At 36.4% G+C, this 24,059-nt stretch overlaps 1 protein-coding gene across 1 annotated transcript; it reads left to right on the top strand.

Moving 5' to 3' along the window:
• Positions 1-422: 422 nt before the first annotated feature.
• Positions 423-17,603, top strand: lonrf4 (LON peptidase N-terminal domain and ring finger 4). Its single transcript, XM_030145197.1, has 13 exons — positions 423-1,173; positions 5,782-5,900; positions 6,392-6,514; positions 9,228-9,419; positions 9,521-9,647; positions 9,824-9,899; positions 10,081-10,195; positions 11,754-11,875; positions 11,968-12,126; positions 12,862-13,024; positions 13,156-13,305; positions 14,162-15,798; positions 16,255-17,603. The coding sequence occupies exons 1-12, from the start codon at positions 876-878 to the stop codon at positions 14,312-14,314; spliced, it is 1,797 nt and encodes a 598-aa protein (XP_030001057.1). The 5' UTR covers positions 423-875; the 3' UTR covers positions 14,315-15,798; positions 16,255-17,603.
• Positions 17,604-24,059: the final 6,456 nt, after the last annotated feature.

The following is a 24,059-nucleotide window of genomic DNA, read 5'->3' as shown; positions in this document are numbered from 1 at the left end:
TAATCTGCAAAGGCTTGCATATTCAGATTTGTTTTAGGGTATTTTTTCATTTGAAAATGTTAGTTTACACAAAGTTAAGGTCGTATATGATAAGATAAAGGATACACATGAGACTTTGTAAACTATATGTCATAATCACCCACCCCGCCCCCTGGCTGTTGTTATTATCCTCTACAGGGATTCCCTGCTCTGTCCCGAGATAAACTCAATATCTGTGCACTTCAAGGGTAATTCGTAGCTATTGTGGAAGGACGCGGGGTATCATTAGCTCATTTGTTCTTTATTAAAATGCGAATACACAACAAAGAACTTTGTCGCAGGAATACTGTTATGAAACTCAACATCCTTGGGTTTCACAACAGGGCGGAAGTTAACCTTTCATCCAATCGGATTGCCCGCTTCGGCGTCACGTGATCTTTATTATTTATGTAAGGCAATGGTGTTACACAGTAACCTCGTTTTGTGTCTATGGAAACGTCGCCATAGGGGTGCTGCGACTAATATAAGGAAACTATTAATGTGCAGATTTTGTGTTTTGTGACTCGCGTGGCGTTTATGGAGTTTGCAGCGCGTGCAAAGCGGCGCATTGGACTGGAAGCGGAGTTTGAACGGAAGGGAACACATAAGTTATGGCTGATAATGGATAATGCCAATGGACAGATCTGATACGGAATGTTTTAAAGGAGACATATGAGACACGAGAGCCTAAATTAATACAAGTGTGGTTGAAGAGAAACGGAAGTGAGCAGATGTGGCTGAAGAGGGCACGAGACTCTGTCATCTAAATGGTCCGCGCGGTGCCATTACTGCACTGAAAAGTCCACAACTATCATTTATCAGTCTAGACATTATTTTGGTCATACATCCCATAGAACATGGAGCTGCTGGAGTGTCCGCTGTGTCTCCTGCTGATGTGCGAGCCGGTGACCGTACCGTGCGGTCATACGTACTGCCGGAGGTGCGTCGGGGGTTACCTCCCGTCCAAGTGTCCGCAGTGCAAAGAGAGGTTAAAACAAAGAGAAGTGAAAAGCATGAAAAACAACGTACTGCTCATAAGGGTCGTTGAGAAGTGCTGTCCAGAAGAAACGAAGATGAAGTGCCATATACAGGACAAGCTCAAAGCCAAGGAGTTCACTGAAGCTTTAAGCATCGCCAACGGAGGGGTCGACTTAGGTAAGAGACGCACGAAAAAAAAAAAAAAAAAAAAAAAAAAAAAAAAAAAAAATTAAGTGGAGATCAATAGAGGACTGGTGGCATGGTAATAGAGCACAGGTGTCAAACATCCGGCCCCCTAAAGCAGGGGTGTCAAACTCATTTTAGTTCAGGGGCCACATTCAGCCCAATTCGATCTCAAGCGGGGCAAACCATTAAAATAATAGCATAAAAACCTATAAATAATGACAGCTCCCAGTTTTTCTCTTCATTTTAGTGCAATAAAAACATTAAATTATGAAAATATTTACATATACAAACAATCTTTCACAAAAAAGATGTGAATTATCAGAAAAAAATTAAATTTCTTAAGAAAAATAAGCTAAATTTTAACAATATTATGCCTCAACTTTTCAATTGTACATGTGCATTACACACAATGTTACACAAACATAATACTGTTGAAATTTTGAAGTTTGGAACGTGTAACTAAAATAAGAATGCCTACAATATTATGTGTAAACTTGTTAACACAACTTACAAGTTGGATCCACAAAACATTTAGTAACAGACAGAATATTGTTAAAATTGTAATTAATTTTCAGGTTGTTCACATTTTATTGTAAGGGTTATTAGACTATTATTTTTATTTAGATCACACTGGGCTAAAACCCTTGACTGTTAATATCTTCAGTGTAATTTTTGCACTTCATAAAATCATTACGCGGGCCGGATTGGAACCTTTGGCGGGCCGGATTTGGCCCCCGGGCCGCACGTTTGACACCTGTGCCCTAAAGGGTCCAATCCGGCCCTTGGGATGAATGTGTGAAATGTAAAAATTACACTAAAATATTAACATTTCATCATCATTTTAGCTCAGGTTCCACAGTCAGACCAATTCAATCTCAAGTGGGTCAAACTAGTAAAATACTATCATAATAATCTACAAACATTCACAAATCCGCATTTCTCTCTTTGTAAATGTAAATATTTTCATATATTTACACTCAAAGTATAATTTCACAAAAAATGTGAATAACCTGAACAAATAGGAACAACCTGAAATGTTTTAAGAAAAGTAAGTACAATTTGAACAATATTCTGCCTGATATTAAATGTTTTGTGTTTTTGTAGCGATCTGTAAGTTATAATGAACATGTGAAAATTTTGAACTGAAGCATGATATTGTTAAAATGACACTTATTTTTTCAGTTTGTTCATGTTATTCACATTGTTTGAAAGGATAGTTTGTAGATGTAAACATTTTCATTGTTTAATTTGACTTTTTTCACTCTAAAACATAGAGAAAATTTTGGAATTGACATTATTTATATATTATAATATTATTTTACTGGTCCGTCCCACTTCAGATCAAATTTAGCTGAATGTGGCCCCTGAACTGAAATGAGTTTGACACCCCTGGTATAGAGGGATATAATGGATAATGTGTGTGTGTGTGTGTGTGTGTGTGTGAGAGAGAGAGATTTTACAGCTGATTAGAAAAACAAGACTAATGTGTTACATGTATAAAACACTGGAGACATGTGTTCCAGTTGGCGCACAGGCTGCATGGTCTGGAGCCAAGATGGATAAAGTAATGGAGTATACAGCAAGACAGACAGAAAATGAGGAAATTACAGAACTGATGTCCACATGTGGAAGAAATGAGCAGTGTATGAGCAGCCTCCACTACAAAGTCCACTGATAATGCAGTATATTTGACCTAAATGTGTGTCTAGGTCAGTAATGCTGTAATTTAAGTACATCTATCTATCTATCTATCTATCTATCTATCTATCTATCTATCTATCTATCTATCTATCTATCTATCTATCTATCTATCTATCTATCTATCTATCTATCTATCTCATTCTAATAACTGATGGATCTGTCAATATCAAGTAGCTGTAAACCTGTTTAATTATTAGAATATTGGACACAGGTTCTAGTGGCTGTTCCTTTGAACCCTTTAAACATAAATGTCAGAAGTTGATTAGAAGGGATGCATTTTTTAACCCATAAGGACCCAGTGTTACTTTTGTGGCAGTTACCAAGTGAATTTTTGTCTTTGTTTAACCTTTCCTAAGTGATTTATCACCACTTATTGTAATATTCTCCCCTGGATTTTGCATTATTTCCAATGGAAATCATGTATTTTCTCATGTTTAATTGACTGATCATGTAGATGTTTATAAAAGCTCAGAGTAAAGTCAAAGGTTATTATATCAAAACAGAAAACAAATGAAGAAATAGTGACTTTTTCAGTAAAATCTATTATTAACAGAACATAAAACAAGTGTGTCCATCCACTGTCATTGATCTATTTCCATGGGATTATCTTGTGAATCAGTGTTGTAGAAGATGACAGTGTTTCCACGTTCATTACGGAGCCTCTGAACGTCCATATGGGTCAAATCTGATGACCATGAAAAGATGATAAACTGCATTTTGCACTAATTATTGACATGTATTGATAGGATTAGTGGATCAACAGTTTAGATCAATAGATGTTTTTGATCGACAGTGGATAGTTGGGTCTTTATGGGTTAATTTTTGACACTGTATGAAATGTTGTGAAAATGAGATTTCTACTGCCATCTGCACAGCCACTTATCCTCACTTGGCTTTGTTGGTGGAATTGTCCTCATTTTTTTGAAGCGACAGAAGCAGCGTGGAAGTAAGGGGAAAAAAAAAAAAGGGACATCTTCTGCCCTAGATTAGTTTATGTAGTCAGTAGGCGTCCAGGGGATTGTGGGAGTATTTGTGTAACAGTGAATCAGTATACCGTTAAATTACCTTTGTGTTTGCCACCTTTGTTGTTCCAGTTAAGTACAACTGTTTCTCTCAGTGTGAATGTTTCCAGCATCCATGGTTCTTGTGTAATTATATGGTGCAATTTAATTTTTTTTTTTTAATACAAGGCCGTTTTTGGTGTGGCTTTAAAAGTTTAAGGTTGGAACAGATTGTATTTGTTGCAAGGAAGAACAAATCCACAAAAAGAAAAACTCAGATTAATAGTCCTTTTTTGGGCCCATAATCCATATACTCACATCTGTATTATTTCAGTAGTGTTATCAATGCCTTTAATGACTAGAAAGGCCTTTGTCTAATGTGATTTATAGTTTTCACATGATTTTTATCCACTCATTTTAAAATCACCCCGAATATCTGATTGGACTTTAAAGTTATATGTTTACATTTTGTGTTACATTTTTCTCTACATATCCATCCACATGCATGTTAAAGGAAAATCTACATAACAATTAGAGCAGCAATGATAAACTGATCAGTTGTCAACTATTATTTCTGTTTTGGGTGACTATTTTGATGACTGATGATCAATTTAAGGCATTTTTTGGAGGAAAAATGTCTATGTTCTCTGACTCCAGCTTCTTGAATGTGAACGTTTGCTCAGGGGTTTTTCCTGGCTCAAAATGAAATGCAGATGGTACCATTACATTCATGTGTGTTTGTGTCATCAGCTATCTCCTTATATGGTGGTGATATGGTTTTAAGGGTCGTAATAATCAAGTTAATCGACTAAGGAAACAATTTTCAAGTTAATACAGTATGATAACAAGTTTTATTGTTACTTTAAAAAAGGAATAAAATAATTTAAAAAATAAATAAATAAAAATAATGAAATGAGCAAATGACAGAAAGAAAAAAGAAAAAGAAAGAAAGAGTATTTTTCAATCAAGTTCACATAAGTTCATGTGTCATTAGTTTATGTAACCATAAAACAATAAGTGAAAATTATATATCATACATCATGACATTGAAAAAAATACAGATTTATTTATTTATTTTTTGCCTGTATTGACCAGCTCTGCTTTATACAAACACTTCTTCAAACATACAAACATCTATTAGAAATGACAGAAAATCAGTTCATTTCATTTTAGAAGCTAGTGTTTTCCACAACAACCTCCATCAGAGTTTTGTTCAGAGCTGGTCGTGCACAAAAGGCAGCAAACTTGTAATTCCCAGTGTAAGAAATGATGGAACGTTTTGTGTTTTTGTCTTTTCCTCCTCTGAGTGACAGAGCAGTGAGTATCTCTAAGTTATAAACCAAAAAACACCTTAGAGTCACATCCCATCTTGGACTTTAGGAAACACTGATGGACATTTTGTGGCATTTTACAGATCAACCAATTCACCATTTACTTAAGAAAATAATCAATAGATTAATTGACAGTCAATATAATTTGTTGACAGCAACAAAAAGTCAGTTTTGAGGCAATGCCAACTTTTTAGCCCTTTGCAAATGGACTTACATTTATACAGTAATGATAATTACATTTTTATGATCTTCTAATGATACTAAGTTGAGAAGAGCATTCAGTGTGTTCCTGTTTCATCTTACTAATGCATCATTTGTTTTTTAAGGCCAGTAACAGGAACAGTATCAGTTCAGAATGTTGGCTGCCTCTCATATTATTGGATTTATTTCTGTCGCGCTCCAAGGAAGCCTTACCACATACAGGCTCTATTTTGCCTGCAAGTAAATGTAGAATATTAATATCAAAACCATTCAAGCTTCACGTCTTCAGATACTGCATAGTGACAGTAACAGCTTCGAAGTCGGCTTTAATGTCTGTTTGTCTCTTTTTTCTTCTGTGCCATTAGACCCAGATGATCTTAGTTTAAAGGTGTACAGAGCGGAGGCTAACCTGGGCCTGAGGCGTTTCTCTGAAGCTCTGACAGACCTCGACTACCTCTGCTGCCTTCGTCCCAACTGGACTGAGGTGAGAGACACACCTTTTATGCAACTGTTTTGTTTTCATTCAGCACAAATAAGTAGGCTTCTGTTTAACTATGTCATCAAACCTGCCATCTGTCCTGAATTTAACCCTGAGTCGCCAGGCTGTTTTGTAACCTGTTTGTCTGTTACAAAACAAACACAGAACAAGGCTGTCGTCCTATTTATTTCTCATTTTGTAATTTACTACTGGATGCACTGCTGACCTCTTGATGTTTTTTTTTTTTTTTTTTAAATTGTATTTCTTATTTTTTTAAATTTGTGTTATGTCATTCTCAAAGTTATGCAAACTGCTACTTATGTCATAATGTCATTTAATCACTTCCCAGCAGTGGGTGAGTCACTGTTAATACAGTTATCCCTGCTACACCACCTAATTTCTGTTACATTCCTTGATAATTGTTAATACATGTTGCCACCCATCACATGTTGTTATACAGGCACTGGTGTGATACTAGGACTTTTCTGTTTGTGCAGGGTGTCTTTCGTAAAGGGAATGTACTGCTGGAAATGGGTCAGCAGACTGAAGCCCTCATCCAGTTTCACCGTTGCCTAAAACTTCAAGCCGACTTTGCTCCTGCAAAGAGCCAGATAAAGCAGGTGTGTTTACCTTACGGACCATTTAACATCAGGTCATGCAATAAAAGTTAGATAGCACTAGGTCTGTCCCATTTATTGCAGAATAATTTATTTTAATAATCATCAACTATCTTCATTCGCCAGTATAGACACAGTAGTAACATGGCTAAGGCTAATGGCGTTCATTTTGTCTTCTGTTAATGTAATTATGCTTTTCTTTTTTCTTTTGTTCAGACAAGGTATATATAGTATAATTACAGCAGTAACATCTTTGTATGCTGCAACAAAAGGCTTTGTTTTTATTTTTGTTCATTAAGCATAAAAAGCACTGAGTATTTCAGTGTTCAATGCCAATAAATGTCTCTTCTTTTTCATTAGGTGTGCTGTATGTGTAAATAAACTGTTATTAAAGTTATAGTATGCAGTATTAGTCACATAAAAGTATAAATAAAACAGAACATGTGGGTGGCAGGGGTGTTTGCATATTGTTTAGAGTTTCCATGTTGTGTTTGTGTGGGTTTTCCAGCTTCCTTCCACCAACCAAAATAGGTTAATTGGTCACAAATATAGCTCATAGGTGCAGGGTTCCCACGAGGTCTTAAAAAGTCTTAAAAGTCTTGAATGAACAAATCTGCATTTAATACCTTAAAAACGTCTTTAAAAGGTATTCAGTTTATATTGCCATAAACTTGTTTTCTGTATTGTGTTTAAATGTGTCTGTTAAATGCCCAAGCTGCAATAAAAGTAACATTAGTCAACTCAGTTCCGCCCATTCCAACCCGACAATGTATACTAAAATTAGGAACAAATTATTGCTAACTTTCCAGCCCCTGATGAAAAAGGACTCAGAACAATGGGATTCAAGGCATTGGAGTAACTAAATACATTTTCCCAAATTCTAGGATTCACAAATTTTTGCCAGTACGGCCATGAAATGGAGTGTGAAATGGGCATTAAAGTCTGTTTTAAGTAGTCTTAGAAAGGTCTTAAAAAGTCCTAAATGTCACTTGTCATCTGTGGGAACCCTGTATGTGTGAATGGTTGTTTATCTGTACGCCACCTTTGCCTGATGGTAGCTTGGATAGACCCCAAGTGACCCCCTGACCCTCTCAAGGTTCAGGTGTCTTTATTTGTACCAGTACATATATTGATTTTGCTGTACGGAAGAAAAGCATCCAATCACACACAAGCAAGAAACGAGTAAATGCAAAATATTAAATTTAAATGTGTATCAAAGCGCCTTGTGAACTGGCTCAAATGCCAAGCAATACAGGAAAAATAATGTCATTAATTGACATTTCTATCATGGTACTAAACTACTTTGTCCTTAGAATAAGAGGCTTGTATGATTCAAGGATTTGGTGCAAACTTGTTGACATTTTTCAGTGTGGCCTTTTAGTCATGTCAGGGATATGATAGAAGTAGGAAGACACAATAACTACGCCACAACACTTTTCTATTTAGAGTTTAAAGAGCAGGATAAACAGGTTGGTGTATCATAACATCATAGATAGAGCTGGGTAGAGTCATTACCACCGTCACATGGTGAGTTTGACTTTTATTAAGGTGGAGTTTGACCTTTGTTGTGAATGTGGTATTTTTCATTGTCGGTCACTTCATGGTTGATTTATTCCACTTCTGCTCTGACTAAAAATGGTCTCCAGTATGTTTGTGGTTATTATAGTTAGAGCAATTGTCTTATTAGTGTTAATTTTGCAGTACTTTGAATTGATTTTAACTCCAGTTAAAATTTAGTCACCTTAACCATTTATAGGGCACTCCTTAAAATACTCTGAAATCCAAAATTTCAACCGTAGTGTGTTATTGAACATCGTCATCTACTTCCTTGTTGGTTGGCATGACAACAGTCTCCCTCCCCTCACTGCAAAAATCAAAATCTTCCCAAGATAATTTTCTCTTGTTCCATTGGCAGATTTTTTTGCTTGAATTAAGCAAAAATATCTTGAATTAAGCAAAAATGCCAATGGAACAAGTGAAAATTATCTTGGTAAGATTTCTTGAAATAAGATTTTCAAGATCTATTGTTTGAAAATAAGTTCTTATATCTCGCTGAAAATTTACTCTTAAGGTGATTATGTCTTAGTATGATGAAATATTTTGACTAGAAATGAGAAAAATACACTTGGTAAAATTCAGATTTTTCCAGCGCTTGCCGCAAAACACCTGAGCAGCACTTGCTAAAAAGTAAACACATGCAATAAAACAACAATTATAAGGTCATAAATTGACAAAAATCATTCATATTCACTATTTACAGCTTCACAATTTGTATAAAATCTCTCTGAATCACTGTATAATCTTATAAAACAATTTCTTTTTTTTTTGTCTTGTTTTGTTTTTTTTCCTATGTTTGTATTATATTTGTCTGAAATAAACTAAACTAAATTATACATGCTTCTAGACTTCACTGAGGCACAGGATTGGCCCCATATTTAATGTTTGCAGAAATGACCAAAAATAGTCACTTGCTGGATAAAGGGTAAAGTTTAGGTGTCTGCAGTGTAAATGTATTATTATTGTTTTTTAAATTTATATTATGGTTTCCTGTCAGTAGCAAAGATAGCAGTAACAGCAGTAGTCATAGTAGTATTTAACAAAAGTAACTGTAAATATATGTGGTACATGTATCCTGCTTAAAGTGCGATGATATTTGTGCTGTGAAATCTGACACATTTGTTATTGCATGCATGTCTGACCTCTGTTTAAATGGTAGATCCTGGAGGCGGAGGGCATATCAGCGCCAGAGGAAGTGTCCTGCATGTTGCAGGTTGTGTCGGACTACCTGAGAGAACCCTGCCCTATTACCAGCCTTAGTGGCTCCCAGGGGCTGTCGTCCTACCATGAGGGCCTCAAGCATCCACAAGGGGACGACCGAGATGCAAAAGGCAGGAGAGAGGCTCACCAGGTACGGCCCCAAGTGTTTATGGCCCCATCTGGGATTAAATACTTACCTGAACTGGGGTTAAATCTAAATATGGATCATAACTGCATGAACTTTGTGTTCAGGCGTCCAAGGTGAAGCATGACGTAGGGACAGAGTGCTGCCTCAGCCTCTGCCAAGCTGTTTCCTTCCTCCCTGCTGCTGAGGACGATGAGGAGATGATGATGAGGAAGGAAGACGGGGATCGCAGAGGTATACTCACCCTTTAGAATCTGCCTTCAGTCACCACTTCTACACTGTGAATGATACTGTCATTTTAAACAGCTTTACTGCCCACTCAATGGTTTGACATAGTCTTTTTCATAGGGAAGACATAACATTCCAGCGTACAGATATGTGTTTTATCTTTTTTTTTTTTTTTTTTTTAGGTGAAAACAGTCTCAGCAGAGAGAAAACTCTGGGTGTTCTTACTGTGTCAGACTTTGAGTGCCCACTCTGCATTAGGTCAGTATCCTGGAGAACTCACACAGATAAATGTTGAGTCATGAATCAGGCTGATTCTGGTCTCATTCTCTCTTCTTCTGTTACAAAAAGACACTATCAGCTAAAGCTACTGTACAAATAGAGAGAATATCCTCTGTCAGATCAGCTGTTTGATTCTTGTGTCTCTCTCTGTTCTTTGAAGGTTGTTTTTTGATCCAGTCACTACTCCATGTGGTCACACCTTCTGTAAAAACTGCATAGAGAGGAGTCTGGACCACACCCTCCGCTGCCCGCTTTGCAAGCAACCACTGCAAGAGGTAAGTAAGCATGTACTGCAGGGCTGTGTAAGGGTAAGAGACACTTAGAATAATGCCTCCTGATACAGCGGTTACAATGCAAGATATTATAATTTATGTCAATACTCTAAGCAAGAGTATTACACATTTAAATCTAATTCTAGGAAATCTGTCATTTTATAAAGCAGGGGTTCCCAAACTTTTTTAAATAAAGGCCTGAAAGTGAAATTAAAACCCAAATTGAGATCCAAGCATGTGTACTTTTACTGATTCTTTCACTATCATCAGTGTTGTCTAAACGCCGCAGACACTACCCAAGCTCTGCTAGAAATCCAATGCATTTGCATAAATTCTACTTCCTGTCAAAGTTATTTCTATGTAATTTATAACATTATCTGGGATTGATATATAATTTATCTAAATATTACATTTGGATTTAGTGTTACCAAGTACACTAAGCAAACATTAGCCAATACCAGCTAACCTAACCTAGCCTAGCCTAGCCTAGCCTAAGAAATTCATGGTGAGAGCCTCATTTAAGAAAATGTAGTTTTTCTTCTTTTATACCAGCATCATGTATTAGACTCTTCACTAATCAAAACATATTTTAGTTTTTTTATTTCATTAGCAAAAAAACACAAATAACATTAATGTAATTAAGTCCATTTAGATCTAATCAAATCTAATGAAATTAATCTTTTCTTTGGTTTCACACAATTCAAATGCTTATTCACACAAACACATGACTATCATGGTTTTGTAATAAAACAGAACAAGAATAAATATAATAGACTGACAAATCCATGTATATTAAATTTGAATGTAATTTAATTTGAATTTAAGTCACTCTTAAAGTCAGTTTTGTTACTAATACTTGAATAAAGTTAATTTAGAACTGAATTAAATTTGATTGATTTAAAATTGAGTTAAAAGTGATAAAATACTGAGATGTAATTTTGAAATGATGATTAAAATTAAAGTGACCTAAATGAAAAGAGCTAAAATAATCAGCCTTAACCCTGCACCTGTAGACAGGTATGGTTGTATATGAGGAGGAAGGAGGAGAGGAACTGTTTGGTAAACACAATTCACAACAAATTGGTGTCTCTGCAACCTCCTCCTAAAGAAAAATGGATTAATATACCCATAGTATTTTAACATTAAAAAAAATAAAAAAAAATCTGCATAATGAAACATTTACTTTCAAACCACTTCCTCTCGTAGTTTATGTTGTGTTACAGTGGAAGAGGCTGAAACATGGATTAGAACACTACTGTTGAACTGCAGGGTGGTCACAAAATAAACTGCTTCATCAAAGCTAATAATCCAAAAATCAATAGTGTTTTTGAAAACTGATACAATCTCACAAAATGTGATAACATGATACTCAAGTGTTTCTATAGTTCTTACACCTCTAATCTACAGTGGACCAAAGCCTTGTCCACAGTAATCTGTGTCCTGTGTGTTCACAGAGAATATGCCTCACTGTTTTAATGTAAGATATTATGAGTTTTAGTATTATTATGTGTGCTTATTACTGTGTTAAAATATATGTTTCTTCTTACCTTTCTTTCACCAGTATTTTAAAAACCGGAAGTACAACCCCACTGTCCGTGTTCAGGACATCATGACCCGCCTTTTCCCCTCCCAGATGACTGAAAGGGAACAGATCCATCAGGCTGAGATGGCTGAACTGTCCAAGTAGGCCCCTCACAGTAACGTTGCACAGTCAACGCTTTAACACATGTTCTAAGTCACTCAGCTATTCATTTTTTCTGTCTCATCCTTTGCAGCCTCACTAAGGACATCCCTATATTTGTTTGCACCGTGGCTTATCCGGGAGTGTCCTGCCCACTGCACATCTTTGAGCCTCGGTACAGGCTGATGATGCGTCGCTGCATGGAGACAGGCACCAAAAAGTTTGGCATGTGCAGCTACGAGCACGGAAAAGGGTATGCTTTGTGCAGAATCACTGTGGATATGTCACTAGTGTGTGGTCGGGTGGATGTTCAAACTAAAGAGATGAAGCTGTAAAGAATCAGAATCAGCTTTATTCGCCTACGTAAACACATACAAGGAAGTATTTGCCAGCTCATAAATACAGAAGTATTTACTTATATATAAGGTCGCAGTCAAAATCTGTGTTGACATCCTCTATTAGAAATAAAACAGATAGGATCTACCACTAGTATCTGAAAGGGGCGGGACTGTAGAGAAACATTGAACACTGAAACAGGAAGTCACTGTTAAGTTGACAGTCTTGTTCTTCAGTGTCTTTGTTATTACTGAGGTTATTTATGAGCTGTAATGGGATGTTCTACCAAAACCACAAGCATGTAAAGACACAAAGACAAATAGACCAGCAATTACTACTACTGCTACTTTCGGCTGCTCCCTTTAAGGTTTGCCAAAGCAAAATCAATGTCCTCCTCCACCACAACTATAAATCTCAATCTCAGTTATAATAATTACATTAACATATGGAAAATTATTGAAAGAATGGGCCAAAAAAGGTGAACAAAAATTAGATTTAAAAGATGGAAGGAGGACCAGTAATGTCTGATCTTGGTTTTCACGTACGATATTGCGCTACAAATACTTGATGTCAAGATAATCATAGTTTTTTGGAGGCGTTTTGACGTTGTATATATAATGTGCGTGTTTTAAAATGTGTGTTAATGCATCAGGTTTGCTGATTATGGCTGTATATTGGAGATTCATGAGCTGGAGCTGCTGCCTGATGGTCGGTCCTATGTGGACACAGTGGGCGGCAGCAGATTCAGGGTGTTAAAGAGAGGTCAGAGAGATGGCTACCACACTGCAGATATAGAGTACCTGGAGGACCGCAGGGTGAGAACCAAAGAGATCACAAATGTTAAAAAATGCACATTGAAAATACAGCAACATTATGAGGATTTCACAAATGTGCCACTTGTTCTCTGTGTTTTTTTTCTCCTGTTCTTGTTTTGTTTGTCTCCTAGGTTGAAGGCAGTGAGTTGGAGGTTTTGCATCGTTTGCATGATAGTGTGTACCAGCAGGCTCAGGACTGGTATCAACGCATCAGCAGGAACGTCCGCGAACAGATCGAGAGGCAATACGGCACCTTACCAGAGAAGGAAGAAGACATTCAGGTTGGAGCTTAAACACACACAAGGATTTAGAAATGCAAAACACACTGTATGTGTGCTCAACAAAGAGAAATGCAAAGTGGTTTGTGCAGTGGAAGAAAAAAAATCTTAGTTTTATCTCGTCTTACCTTCAAATATTTAACAAAACAAACAAAACAAGTGGTGTCAGGCATAACAAACCCTCGCCCCTCGCATGTATTGTAGCTTATTTTGGCATTGATCCACTCTTTCATCCATGTTCAATATTTGTTAAATATAAAAATTATATATGTGCCAAGTTTGAACTAAATTTAAACAAAATTGATGTTTTTATAGACATTTGAAATTTTGCCCATTATAAGTAAATGGGAAAAGAAAAAGATTTAAAGATTTAACAAAAAAATTCAAAAACAAGCTATCACATAGATATTTTGCAGAGTGATGTCTAAAATTAAGCTTTATATCTCTTCAGCATTTTAAGTAAATAGAGTTAAAGTTGATGTTTTTATAGCAATTTGAAATCTTATTTCAAGAAATCTTACAACGATAATTTTCTCTTGTTCCATTGGCAGATTTTTTTGCTTAATTCAAGATTTTTTTTTTTTTGCTTAATTCACGCAAAACAATCTGCCAGTGGAACAAGTGAAAATAATCTTGGTAAGATTTCTTGAAATAAGAATTTCAAGATCTGTTGTCTAAAAATAAGTACTTATATCTCACTGAAAAGTCACTCTTTAGGTGATTATGTCTAATTTTAAGTGTGATGAGATATTTGACTAGAAATGACAAAAATACACTTGGTAAGATTTAGATTTTTTCCAGTGTACAGTCTGTTTTGTGATGTTAACACCATCTGCTGCTCCGTTCTACTTCCCTCCAGGCCTCGGTTAATGGTCCGGCTTGGTGCTGGTGGCTGCTGTGTGTCCTCCAGCTGGACCCGACCTATCAGACCACTCTTCTGTCCCTGACGTCACTCACAGACCGCCTGGGTCACCTCCGCCTCATCCTTGAGTTCTTCTCGCCCCCGAGCTAGACGCCCACAGCGAACCCACAGACAAACAGAGTGAAACCAATGAGCGTACTGACATGGCAGAGATCGGGTTGGCTTTTGGACTTTTCTGAATCAGGAAGGGGCTGTTTTAGTGCCACAGCTCAAGGCCAAATCATCTGGTTGATCGTAGAAAGACGACAATTTATTAGAAAACACAGTGCAGCTTTACTGGATGAAGGAGGATTTTTTTTTTTGTGGTGATGAAGTCAAATCTTTCCTAAACTGTTTTCACATTTTCTGAATTCTAGTTTCTTAACACACACTGACTTACAGTACTGGTAAATACCACAGGGTTGACCAAAGACGTGTCTAATTAAGGGCGGTCAGATGTGGTAAACTACAATTTAGGCATTAAACCCACACAAACTTACACAAAATAAACACTAGATGTCACTGTTTCCACTCTAAATGTCTCATAATCTTAAACCTCAGCACAGTGTCCAGTAAATCTGTTTCTGTCTTTCACGTAGTACTTTTGGTGTGTATTAACAGAACACACACACATTTTTTTCTTTTAGATTTTAAAGGACTATGCATAGAGGGGTTAAAGTTTATCCGCTGTTGGTAAATATATTGGATATATTGGATTGGCTTGTGATGAATGGCACTCCTTGTAATGCTTGTATTTTAGTTGTATCTCTTGGCCTTGACGCCCGTTCATTATGGATGATTTTATTGCAATAATAATTTATAGTGTCACACAGAATGGCGTCCACTGAGGATCCCTTTTTAATGATCCCTTTTAATGCAGGCTGTGGATACATGAGATGAGACCAGTGAATGTGACGCAGTGGCAGTGCAGCTTTGTGTTACAGTGTGAACTAGTGTGAATATGAGCAAATAAGTGTAGCTGCTGCTCTGTATGTGTGTATGTATGGATGAATGTTGGATGTAATGGAGTCACTTTTGTCACCGGCCATCTTTGTTAGATGATAGTTCAGTGTTGACAGCTGCTGTCATCTCTTTATCCACATGCAGACTTTATTATTATTATTATTATTAGCTAAAGCATCAGTCCCAGTGTTTTCCATCTGTGTGTAAGTTGTTTGCATTGCCCTAAACTGCAGATTCTATCTTTTTGAAGAGGCCTGACCAGTCTCCCCACGGCCCCTCTGTGTGGGCCACAGATCTATCTACCTCTGGCCCAGTGTCACCCTGTTTGTCTGGCCTCGTCTACTACCACTCATGGTGCGTTCGAGTGCCTCGGCCAACTCACAAGGAGACCTGCAAGTCTTACCGTCTATACGCAACACAGAGGGCGGAACCGTGATTCTGCCATTGAATTGTACTCGTAGTGCTACATTCCATGGAATGTTGTTCATTTACTTACATTTATGGGCTTGACTAGGGTCAAAGAAAAAGAGCAGTTGTGTTTTTTTTTTTACTTTGATAAATGTGCCATTGGTATTTCTATGTTATGCATTTTATAGAAATAGTTTAGCTTGTTATTGTGTCTGTTTGTCTACGTCACACTGCAAAAGTCAATATCTTATCAAGTGTATTTTTCCTCATTTCTAGTCAAAATATCTCATCACACTTAAAATAAGGCATAATCACCTAAAGAGTAACTCATATAACAACTTATTTTTAGACAACAGATCTTGAAAATCTTATTTCAAGAAATCTTACCAAGATCATTTTCACTTGTTGCATTGGCAGATTTTTTTTTTGATTAATTCAGTTTTTTTTTTTTTTTTTTGCTTAATTCAAGCAAAAAAATCTGCCAATGGAACAAGTGTAAATTATCTTGGTCAGATTTCTTGAAATAAAATTTTCAAGATCTGTTGTCTGTTGTTGAAAATAAGCTCTTATATCTCACTGACAAGTTACTCTTTAGGTGATTATGTCTTATTGTAAGTGTGATGAGATATTTTTACTCGAAATGAGAAAAATACACTTGGTAAGATTTAGATTTTTTCCAGTGCATCTTCATGCCTGTTGTACGGTGGACAGTAAACTACTATCACAGTAAACATTTATACATACATCCTCTATAATATACTGCAGGTGTGGCATTTTAACATAATTTAATGATACGCACAAAAATATCACTAGAAGTGAAATGATGGGCATCCTCAGTCGCCTCACTGACGGGCTAACATCTGAACTTTAACCTGGGAAATTAAAAAAATTGCTTTTATTTTTCCTCAATATGTGTATGTTGTTTGAATTCCACAGATTTGAAAGTTTGTAGACTAAAAAAAATTGAAAAATGCCTGTTATGGTAAGAGATTTACAGTAATTGTTGACTTCACAAAGAACTATAAGATCAATTTCCTGCTTTCAGAAGCTTACTCAAATGAAAAAGGGAGATTTTACAGTTGCTGAATAACTAGACGCACAAGCAGTTATGATAAATAAAGCACGGCAATGCAAAAAAAAAGAAAAAAAAAAAAGAAAAAAGTAAATACCACAATTTCACAGCCCTGTCTCTTCTTACCAGAGAAGATTTTGCACATTGTAACTCTTAACTCTGCGTTTTCACGTGTAGTTTCTAACACTATTTCTGTGTTTTGTAAATGGTGCATATTTTTGGTATGCAAAGACACCACCTTCTGACTAAATACAATAATAATGTAGTGATCAGCATCAATCGGCCTTACACTCACTTAAGCCATTGCATGATTTGAGTTTGACCGAGTATGTTCAGTGATTCCATCCTTGTGTTTTTAGGAGCGGTCTATGAAACTGGAGGAATTTCAGATGTTCGAACTTGGTGCTGCTAATGCCTTGCAGTGTCGTCACAATCCTTCATCTGGTTTCAGACTGCAGCTCTGTCCTCTTTTGTACCCTGGCAGATGTCCATTAGCCTTAGTCGCAGTATAATTGAGCTTTCAGAAAATGACCTCAGCACCGTTAAAACAATTTGCACTGGATCCATACTGTTTCTAATGCGACGTGCAGCGTAATAATCCAAGTCGGCCGCTCTTCGAAGTAATTCCCCTCGAGAATGAGTTTTCCACTTGTGTATTTGAGTAAGGCTGTGAACAACACCATGGTAACGTGTTCCTGCTATGTGCAGCTTGCAGGAAATGTTGGGCGCTGTGGTTTTAGGCTGTGTGAAGTGGAAGCGGCCTTTTGTTGTTGTTCTCCGCACAATGTTCAACACCAAGAACAGTCGAAGCAATTTCTGAAATTGTATTCTCTTGCATTCAGTCCTGGCCTCCTCTGTGCCAGGAGCAGTAAATTATCTCCATTTGATTATTGTTTACTCGCTTGCCCCTTGGATGACTTTTTCAATGCTATTATGAATAAAGATTTTCAAAACAAATGGTGCGTTGTCTTAAATTAATAGGCTTGATTTCTGTCTGAATGATTTAAATGTTATGTGAGCAATCGTTTGGTCATTATGGGGATACTAGCAGCAGTGACTCATAGCTCCACAGACATGAGTGAGGAGAAATGAGATGATTGAAACGTGCTTCACATATTGATGGTAAGATACTTGAGCATGAAACCGTTATAATTACTTGTTTCTGTGGTTAGTAGTTAAAATTAGGATATGTTTACTAGTTATTCATGGTGAAAACTCAGTCAGATGATTGATTGAGTACATTTGTATGATGAAATGACAGTAACATCCTGCATTTTTCTTACATTTTTCTCTTCTATTTTCATGCAATGCCTGAAAACAACCAGGAAATGAGTAATTCATTGATTTCAGAGACATTTGGTATCTCCCCAGGACCCAAATGTACAAAAATGCATTAATAATTACCACATGGTTTACTTCTCTTTAGCAAAAACAGATTCTGAGATGAGCAGATAAGTGCATCAAAAAATAATATTGATAAATACTTACTTGCTTCTCTTGTTAGAAGTTAAAATTAGGGTAAAATAACTCCTCTGTTGTGCTTTGCACTGGAAAGTCTATATATGATGATATTCATGCAACAAAGATTGATGGTGATGATTGTGGTGGAAAAATGTACCTTTTATATTTTATACTTTTTATTTACTTTTATATTGTTGTACATCTTTTAATGCTGAGTCATTCTTCATGCATATGCTTATGTGGGATGTTTACCACTCTGTAGCACCCCGACTCAGGAACGGAGTTCTTTCTTGCCTTGAGTTAAAACCCAAACACCTGAATGTCTGAATGTGTAGATAGAGGATGGCGCCTGCACTCCAGACAGGATCCAAGCAAGGTTAGGGTGAAGAGGTCATCATGACCTCTTCACGGAGCAGAGAAGGAGTAGGATGGAGTGGTACGATGTACGTAAGGGATGACATCATGGTTTGAGGGGGTTGGGTTTGGTTCTGTTTAATCTTTAGTTTTTCTCCTGTTTAATCAGACTTCACTTACAGAGTTTCTCTGTGATTGACTTCTCAATAAATGCATTTATTTATTTTAACTCTAACTTTCTCTCCTCCTCTTTGTGTGTGGGTTATCAGTTGAACATTTCCACAACATGATGAAATTCTTTATTCAGTCATCACATAATACAACCAGTGTCAACACTACAAACATTACCAACAGGTTAGTGACTGAAAAGGCACAGGCAGAAGCAGAATGCTTATATTAATGCTTGTCCTACATAAATTAAACTACCTAGCGTTCAATATAGGAAAAAGAAAAAATGCAAACAAACAAACAAGCAAAAGCATAAAGAAGTGAAACTAAAACAAACATAACCAACCAGAATAATGGTAATTTAATTCCCAATTCACAAATTACTTTTTTCTTTCTTTTTGTGAGCAATATTGACACCCCTTTTCTTCTTTCAAAAAAAAAAAAAGAAAAAGAAAAAGAGCAGTGTACTTTGTATCAATGATGTCCTGTGTAAGATGTTGTGAGACTGTTTTGGATAAAAATTTGAATTAAAAAAAAGGGTAAAATGACATATAAACATACTTGAACTACATACATTGGAAAATAACACAGTGTACTCTATTACAAGTGCTGAAAAGACAATATTGCACAAACACAAAGTATTTACAGTAAAGATATTATTTAAATTACAAAAAGTAAAAGTAGTAGTTATATTATTGTTTTATGCAACAACACATCAGTTGAATAGCACATCATGGTGTAGTTTGTCATTTATTTTGTGAACTACTTAATTGTTGGAGGCTTTCTCTGCTATCAGGAAGACGGAGTACCTCCAGGAACTCACGCAGACACAAGGAGGACATGCAAACCCACCCACAAAAGCCCACACTGACACCCTGTAGTTTGTCAATGTGTTGTTAATTTTTTGTCATGAATTTACATCGCCATACAACATATAAATACAAGTCAAACTCAAAGTCACACTAGACTCAAGCCAAATAATCTAACACATACTATATATTATTGCAACTTTTATCCATAAACACCCAAAAGATTACAAAAGTACAAAAACAAATAACATGTTTTAAGTCCTGTCAGCCTTCTACTTTGATAAACCCTACATATATAAATGATTTTTAATACATCCTTCCAGAGTACAGTCATATTTAGTCACATTCTGAAATAATTTATGTAAGGAATGTTGGTCAGTAACATTAAAATTGAAAAAGTTTACCACCAGTGTTATATATATTTGTCTCTAAAACCCTGTTCCATATGACAGAAAAAAAATAATAAAATCTGATTCTACCACTGTATATTAATATATTCGTATATAAGCAAGTGGCATAAAATTATTTTAATTTATTTAATTCAATTTCATATTATTATTATTACTATATTACTATATAGAACAATATAGAATAATATATGTATTTATATTATATATGTAGATGTGTTTTTGGTTTTTGTTGGGTATTATTATATTAGTGTATATAGGAATAAGGATGTTGTATTGTTGTTGTTGTTGTTGTTGTTCTTCTTCTTCTTCTTCTTCTTATTATTATTATATTGATATTCAAATAAAATAATAATTGCTATATAAAGAACATCAGGAATAGATATTGGGGGTAGGAGTATATAAGTTTTTAGTTCTTTCTATTCCTTTTCAAGTATATTTAATTTTTTTTTTTTTTTTTGTATTTATTTTATTTTATTTTTTTCTCTTTTCTCTTCTGTTTACTTATCAGCCTTTTATGTATCATTACTGATATTTCATTGGTTAGTTTTGTTTTGATTTCACAGTCTACATGTTCGAAATAAAGATTTAAATAAATAAATAAATAAATAAATAAAAAAGGAAATACTGTAGTACGAATCCAACTATAATGGACGTTCTGTGTCTGACGTGTGTCCAACGTGTGTCTGACACGTGTCCAATGCGTGTCTGGATGTTAGTCCCGACGTTGCAGCATGGGAGGGTGTACGGGTGCAATACCGCTGTTGCACCACGGGAGGTCGCTAGCGTACAATGGCACCACGGGTACAATGCTGCTAGTGGTTTAATGTGTACTCATATTGCACTTTTCACACATATGGAAAGAAATTAGTACAGCATGAAGTAAATAAGAAGGCTTAGATTTTGTGCTGTAGAATTCAAAACATACATAAATAGAAAAACACAGTCCAATCAATATAAAATACTTATTTAAAATACATTAAAAATAATAAAAATGCCAAAGTATAAAAGTGTACAGTAGCCTATAAGTTTCTTTTTAAGTAGATAGATAGAAAGAAAGAAAGAAAGAAAGAAAGAAAGAAACAAACAAACAAACAAACAAACAAACAAACAAACAAACAAACAAAGAACCTGGACAATACTTGTTAAAGTAAAAGTGTAAGGTGCAAACTAAACTGTAATATTCAGATTATAAAACTATTATAGCCATAATTTTAAGTACTAAAGTTCTTCCTTTAGAATTAGGAAACTTAATTCTCAAATTACTTTTATTTTTATTGACAGGCAGCTAAGAGGCAGGATGATCAGATCTGTGATTTACCTGGTTCCTACAAGAACAGCTCTTTCAATTCCATGTGTAGTTCTATATCACTCCCACTTTTCTCCACAAGGGGGCAGTATGCAGCTGTGGAAAGACTGTCTCACAAATGGCTTCATATACTTTATAAACAGAGAAATCTCATACAGAGTGCAGCTTTCACATTTCACACAAGCTCCAGGTGATGATGTTAGCATCTCAGATAGGGTCACATGTGACACTTGGACTGGCAGTCATGTGAAAGAGGATGGAAGGAAGTACCCCCCCCCCCCCCCCCATACCCCCCCCCCACACACACTCATACATGCAGCTAAAAAGAGCATAAATTACTGTTTAGTGAGAGTAGAAAAGGATGTGTGAGTGTAGGTGTGCATGACCCGCACTTCTCTATGAACAAGAAGAAAAACAGCATAGCAGAAGTGAGGCACGTTTCCTGCCAACGTCCTCTGCATAGGAAGCAGGCAGATGAAAAGAGGTTTCACTGGCTTTAGCGGGGTTCTGTAATGCAGCTCAGCGTCTACATCAAAGCCCATTACATTTGAAGAATGCCACAGCTTTTCTGTACTAAATTGATCCATCGGCTTGCGCTGACTCCCTGCTTGTGTACGACTGAGTAAGGATGACAGGCGTTTTGTAGGAGTTATCGCAAAGGGGGGAACTGGCTGTGGCTGTGTGTATGTGTGTGTTTATATGTGTGTATTCTTGTATTTCTGCTGTTAAGAGGACCAAGTTTCCTCACAGGGATGGAAAGATGAGGAAAATCCTATATAGAGAGCATATCCTGGATGGTTTAATGCTGGAGTTTAGGACTCAAGCTGGAATTTATGGTGAGAAATGCAACAGTAGGTAATAGTTGGAGTGGAAGTCCTGAAAAGCATATTAACATAAATGAATGAGTGTGTGTGTATGTGTGGGGGGGGGGGGCATCTTTAATAATTATCCACCATAATTATGGAACAACTCACAGGGGTCTCCAGGCAAAGACTAGAGAGATCTGAAACAGACGAGGCTTCTCTGCTCTGTGAAGTACGCGGTAGAACAACGGAGCATCAGAGGATAAATGCATCTCTGTTGTCATAGGAACAAAACCTAGCCTGGCAAAGCTCAGTGTCAAGAGTAGGATTATCAATTAGGAAATTGAGAAACTTTGTCTTTGAAGTGAAAAGCATTTTGTTTACCTTACACAGCATGAAAGACAACATGCTGGGAGCTAATTCCCAGAGATATAAGTGTGGTGAATCCAAAGCCAAGTGAAGTGGTGACGAATATAGTGGGAAAGAGTACGACTTGCTAAATCTGTATAGGTGTGTGTGTGTTTTCTCTTCTCCTGAGGATTAACAGGTATTTTATTTCCCCGTGTATGTGTCGGTACAGTATCTGTGTGTGTTCTCGTGTGGGTCTGAAGCTGATAAACCTTGCTTGTTTCTGTCTCTGTATAATCCCCTCGAGTGTCAACACGCTGATAAAGCCATGAGTACGCTCTCGTGTGACACTGCCTCTTAGAGCCAAGGTAAACATCTTGGCCACCTGACTTGGTTAGCACCATGGGACCTGTCATAAAATACTCCCAGATCAAAAAGAAAAACCCAAAAGACAATGAGACCGGGCTTGAAACTTTCCTGTCTTTTCCTTTCTTTTTCAGAAAGCGCTCCTTTTCTTCACTCTAAAGCACATTAGATGATGACCAGTTTTTCATCAAATCTGTAAAACCTCAGTCATATCCTCAGTATCACAAATCTGTAAGTCTTTCTATGATTACTCAGCTGAATCTCTATGCATATTCCTCCAGCCGTTTCCGCGTTTCAGCCGTTTCCGCATCGTGTTTGTTTCATCCATATAATACACATGTGTCAAACATGCAGCCCGGGGGCCAAATCTGGCCCGCCAAAGGGTCCAGTCTGGCCCTTGGGATGAATTTGTGAAATGCAAAAATTACACTGAAGATATTAACAATCCTTTTAGTTCAGGTTCCACATTCAGACCAATTCAATCTCAAGTGGGCAGGACCAGTAAAATACTATCATAAGAACATATAAATAATGACAATTCCAAATTTTTCTCTTTGTAAATGTAAATATTTTCATGTATTTACACTAAAACAAAGTATTATTTCACAAAAAAAATGTGAATAACCTGAATAAATATGAACAACCTTAAATGTCTTAAGAGAAGTAAGTACAATTTTAACAAGACTCTGCCTGTTACTAAATGTTTTTTGTGTTTGTAGATCCACTGTGTACATGTGTAAATGATAAACTGAGGCATACTATTGTTAAAATTACACTTATTTTTTCATGTTTGTTCATGTTTCTCACATCTTTTGAAAGGGATAGTTTGTAGATGTAAACCTTTTCATAATGTAAATTTATTTTTTTCGCTGTAAAACATAGAGAAAAGTTTGGAGTTGGCATTATTTATATATTATTATGTTATTATTTTACTGGTTCGGCCCACTTCAGATCAAATTTAGCTGAATGTGGCCTCTGAACTAAAATGAGTTTGACACCCCTGATATAATACTATATTGTTGTGCTGCTGCTGTCGCTGCCAGGTGGCTGCGTGAACCTCCCATTTCCCACAATGCACTTCACGACAAAATTCCAAAGATGCCCGAGTTACCTCCCGGCTCGGTTTGTAAACACATGGTTTGTTTGTGGTGGATGGCACTTTGAAATTGTTCACTGTAATGCAAGAGATTCAGGTGAGTAATTACAGAAAGACTAACAGATTCGTGATACTTAGGATATGACTGAGGTTTGACAGATTTGATGAAAAATTGATCACGAAAGTCTCCCGCACCTTTAAACCAGGGGCGTCAAACTCATTTAAGTTCACGGGCCACATTTGATCTGCAGTGGGCCGGACCAGTAAAATAATAACATGATAACAGGGATAC

The sequence above is a fragment of the Sphaeramia orbicularis genome, chromosome 10 (assembly GCF_902148855.1).
Source record: "Sphaeramia orbicularis chromosome 10, fSphaOr1.1, whole genome shotgun sequence".
Lineage (NCBI taxonomy): Eukaryota > Metazoa > Chordata > Actinopteri > Kurtiformes > Apogonidae > Sphaeramia > Sphaeramia orbicularis.
The sequence above is the reverse complement of the archived record's forward strand: the minus strand, read 5'-3'. Positions and strand labels throughout refer to the sequence as shown.

Excerpts from the sequence above, each read along its gene's own strand:
- lonrf4 (XM_030145197.1), top strand. The coding sequence starts at position 876 with ATGGAGCTGCTGGAGTGTCCGCTGTGTCTCCTGCTGATGTGCGAGCCG. Across the intron at positions 1,174-5,781 it reads CAACGGAGGGGTCGACTTAG|ACCCAGATGATCTTAGTTTA; the intron begins GTAAGAGACGCA and ends CTGTGCCATTAG. Across the intron at positions 5,901-6,391 it reads TTCGTCCCAACTGGACTGAG|GGTGTCTTTCGTAAAGGGAA; the intron begins GTGAGAGACACA and ends CTGTTTGTGCAG.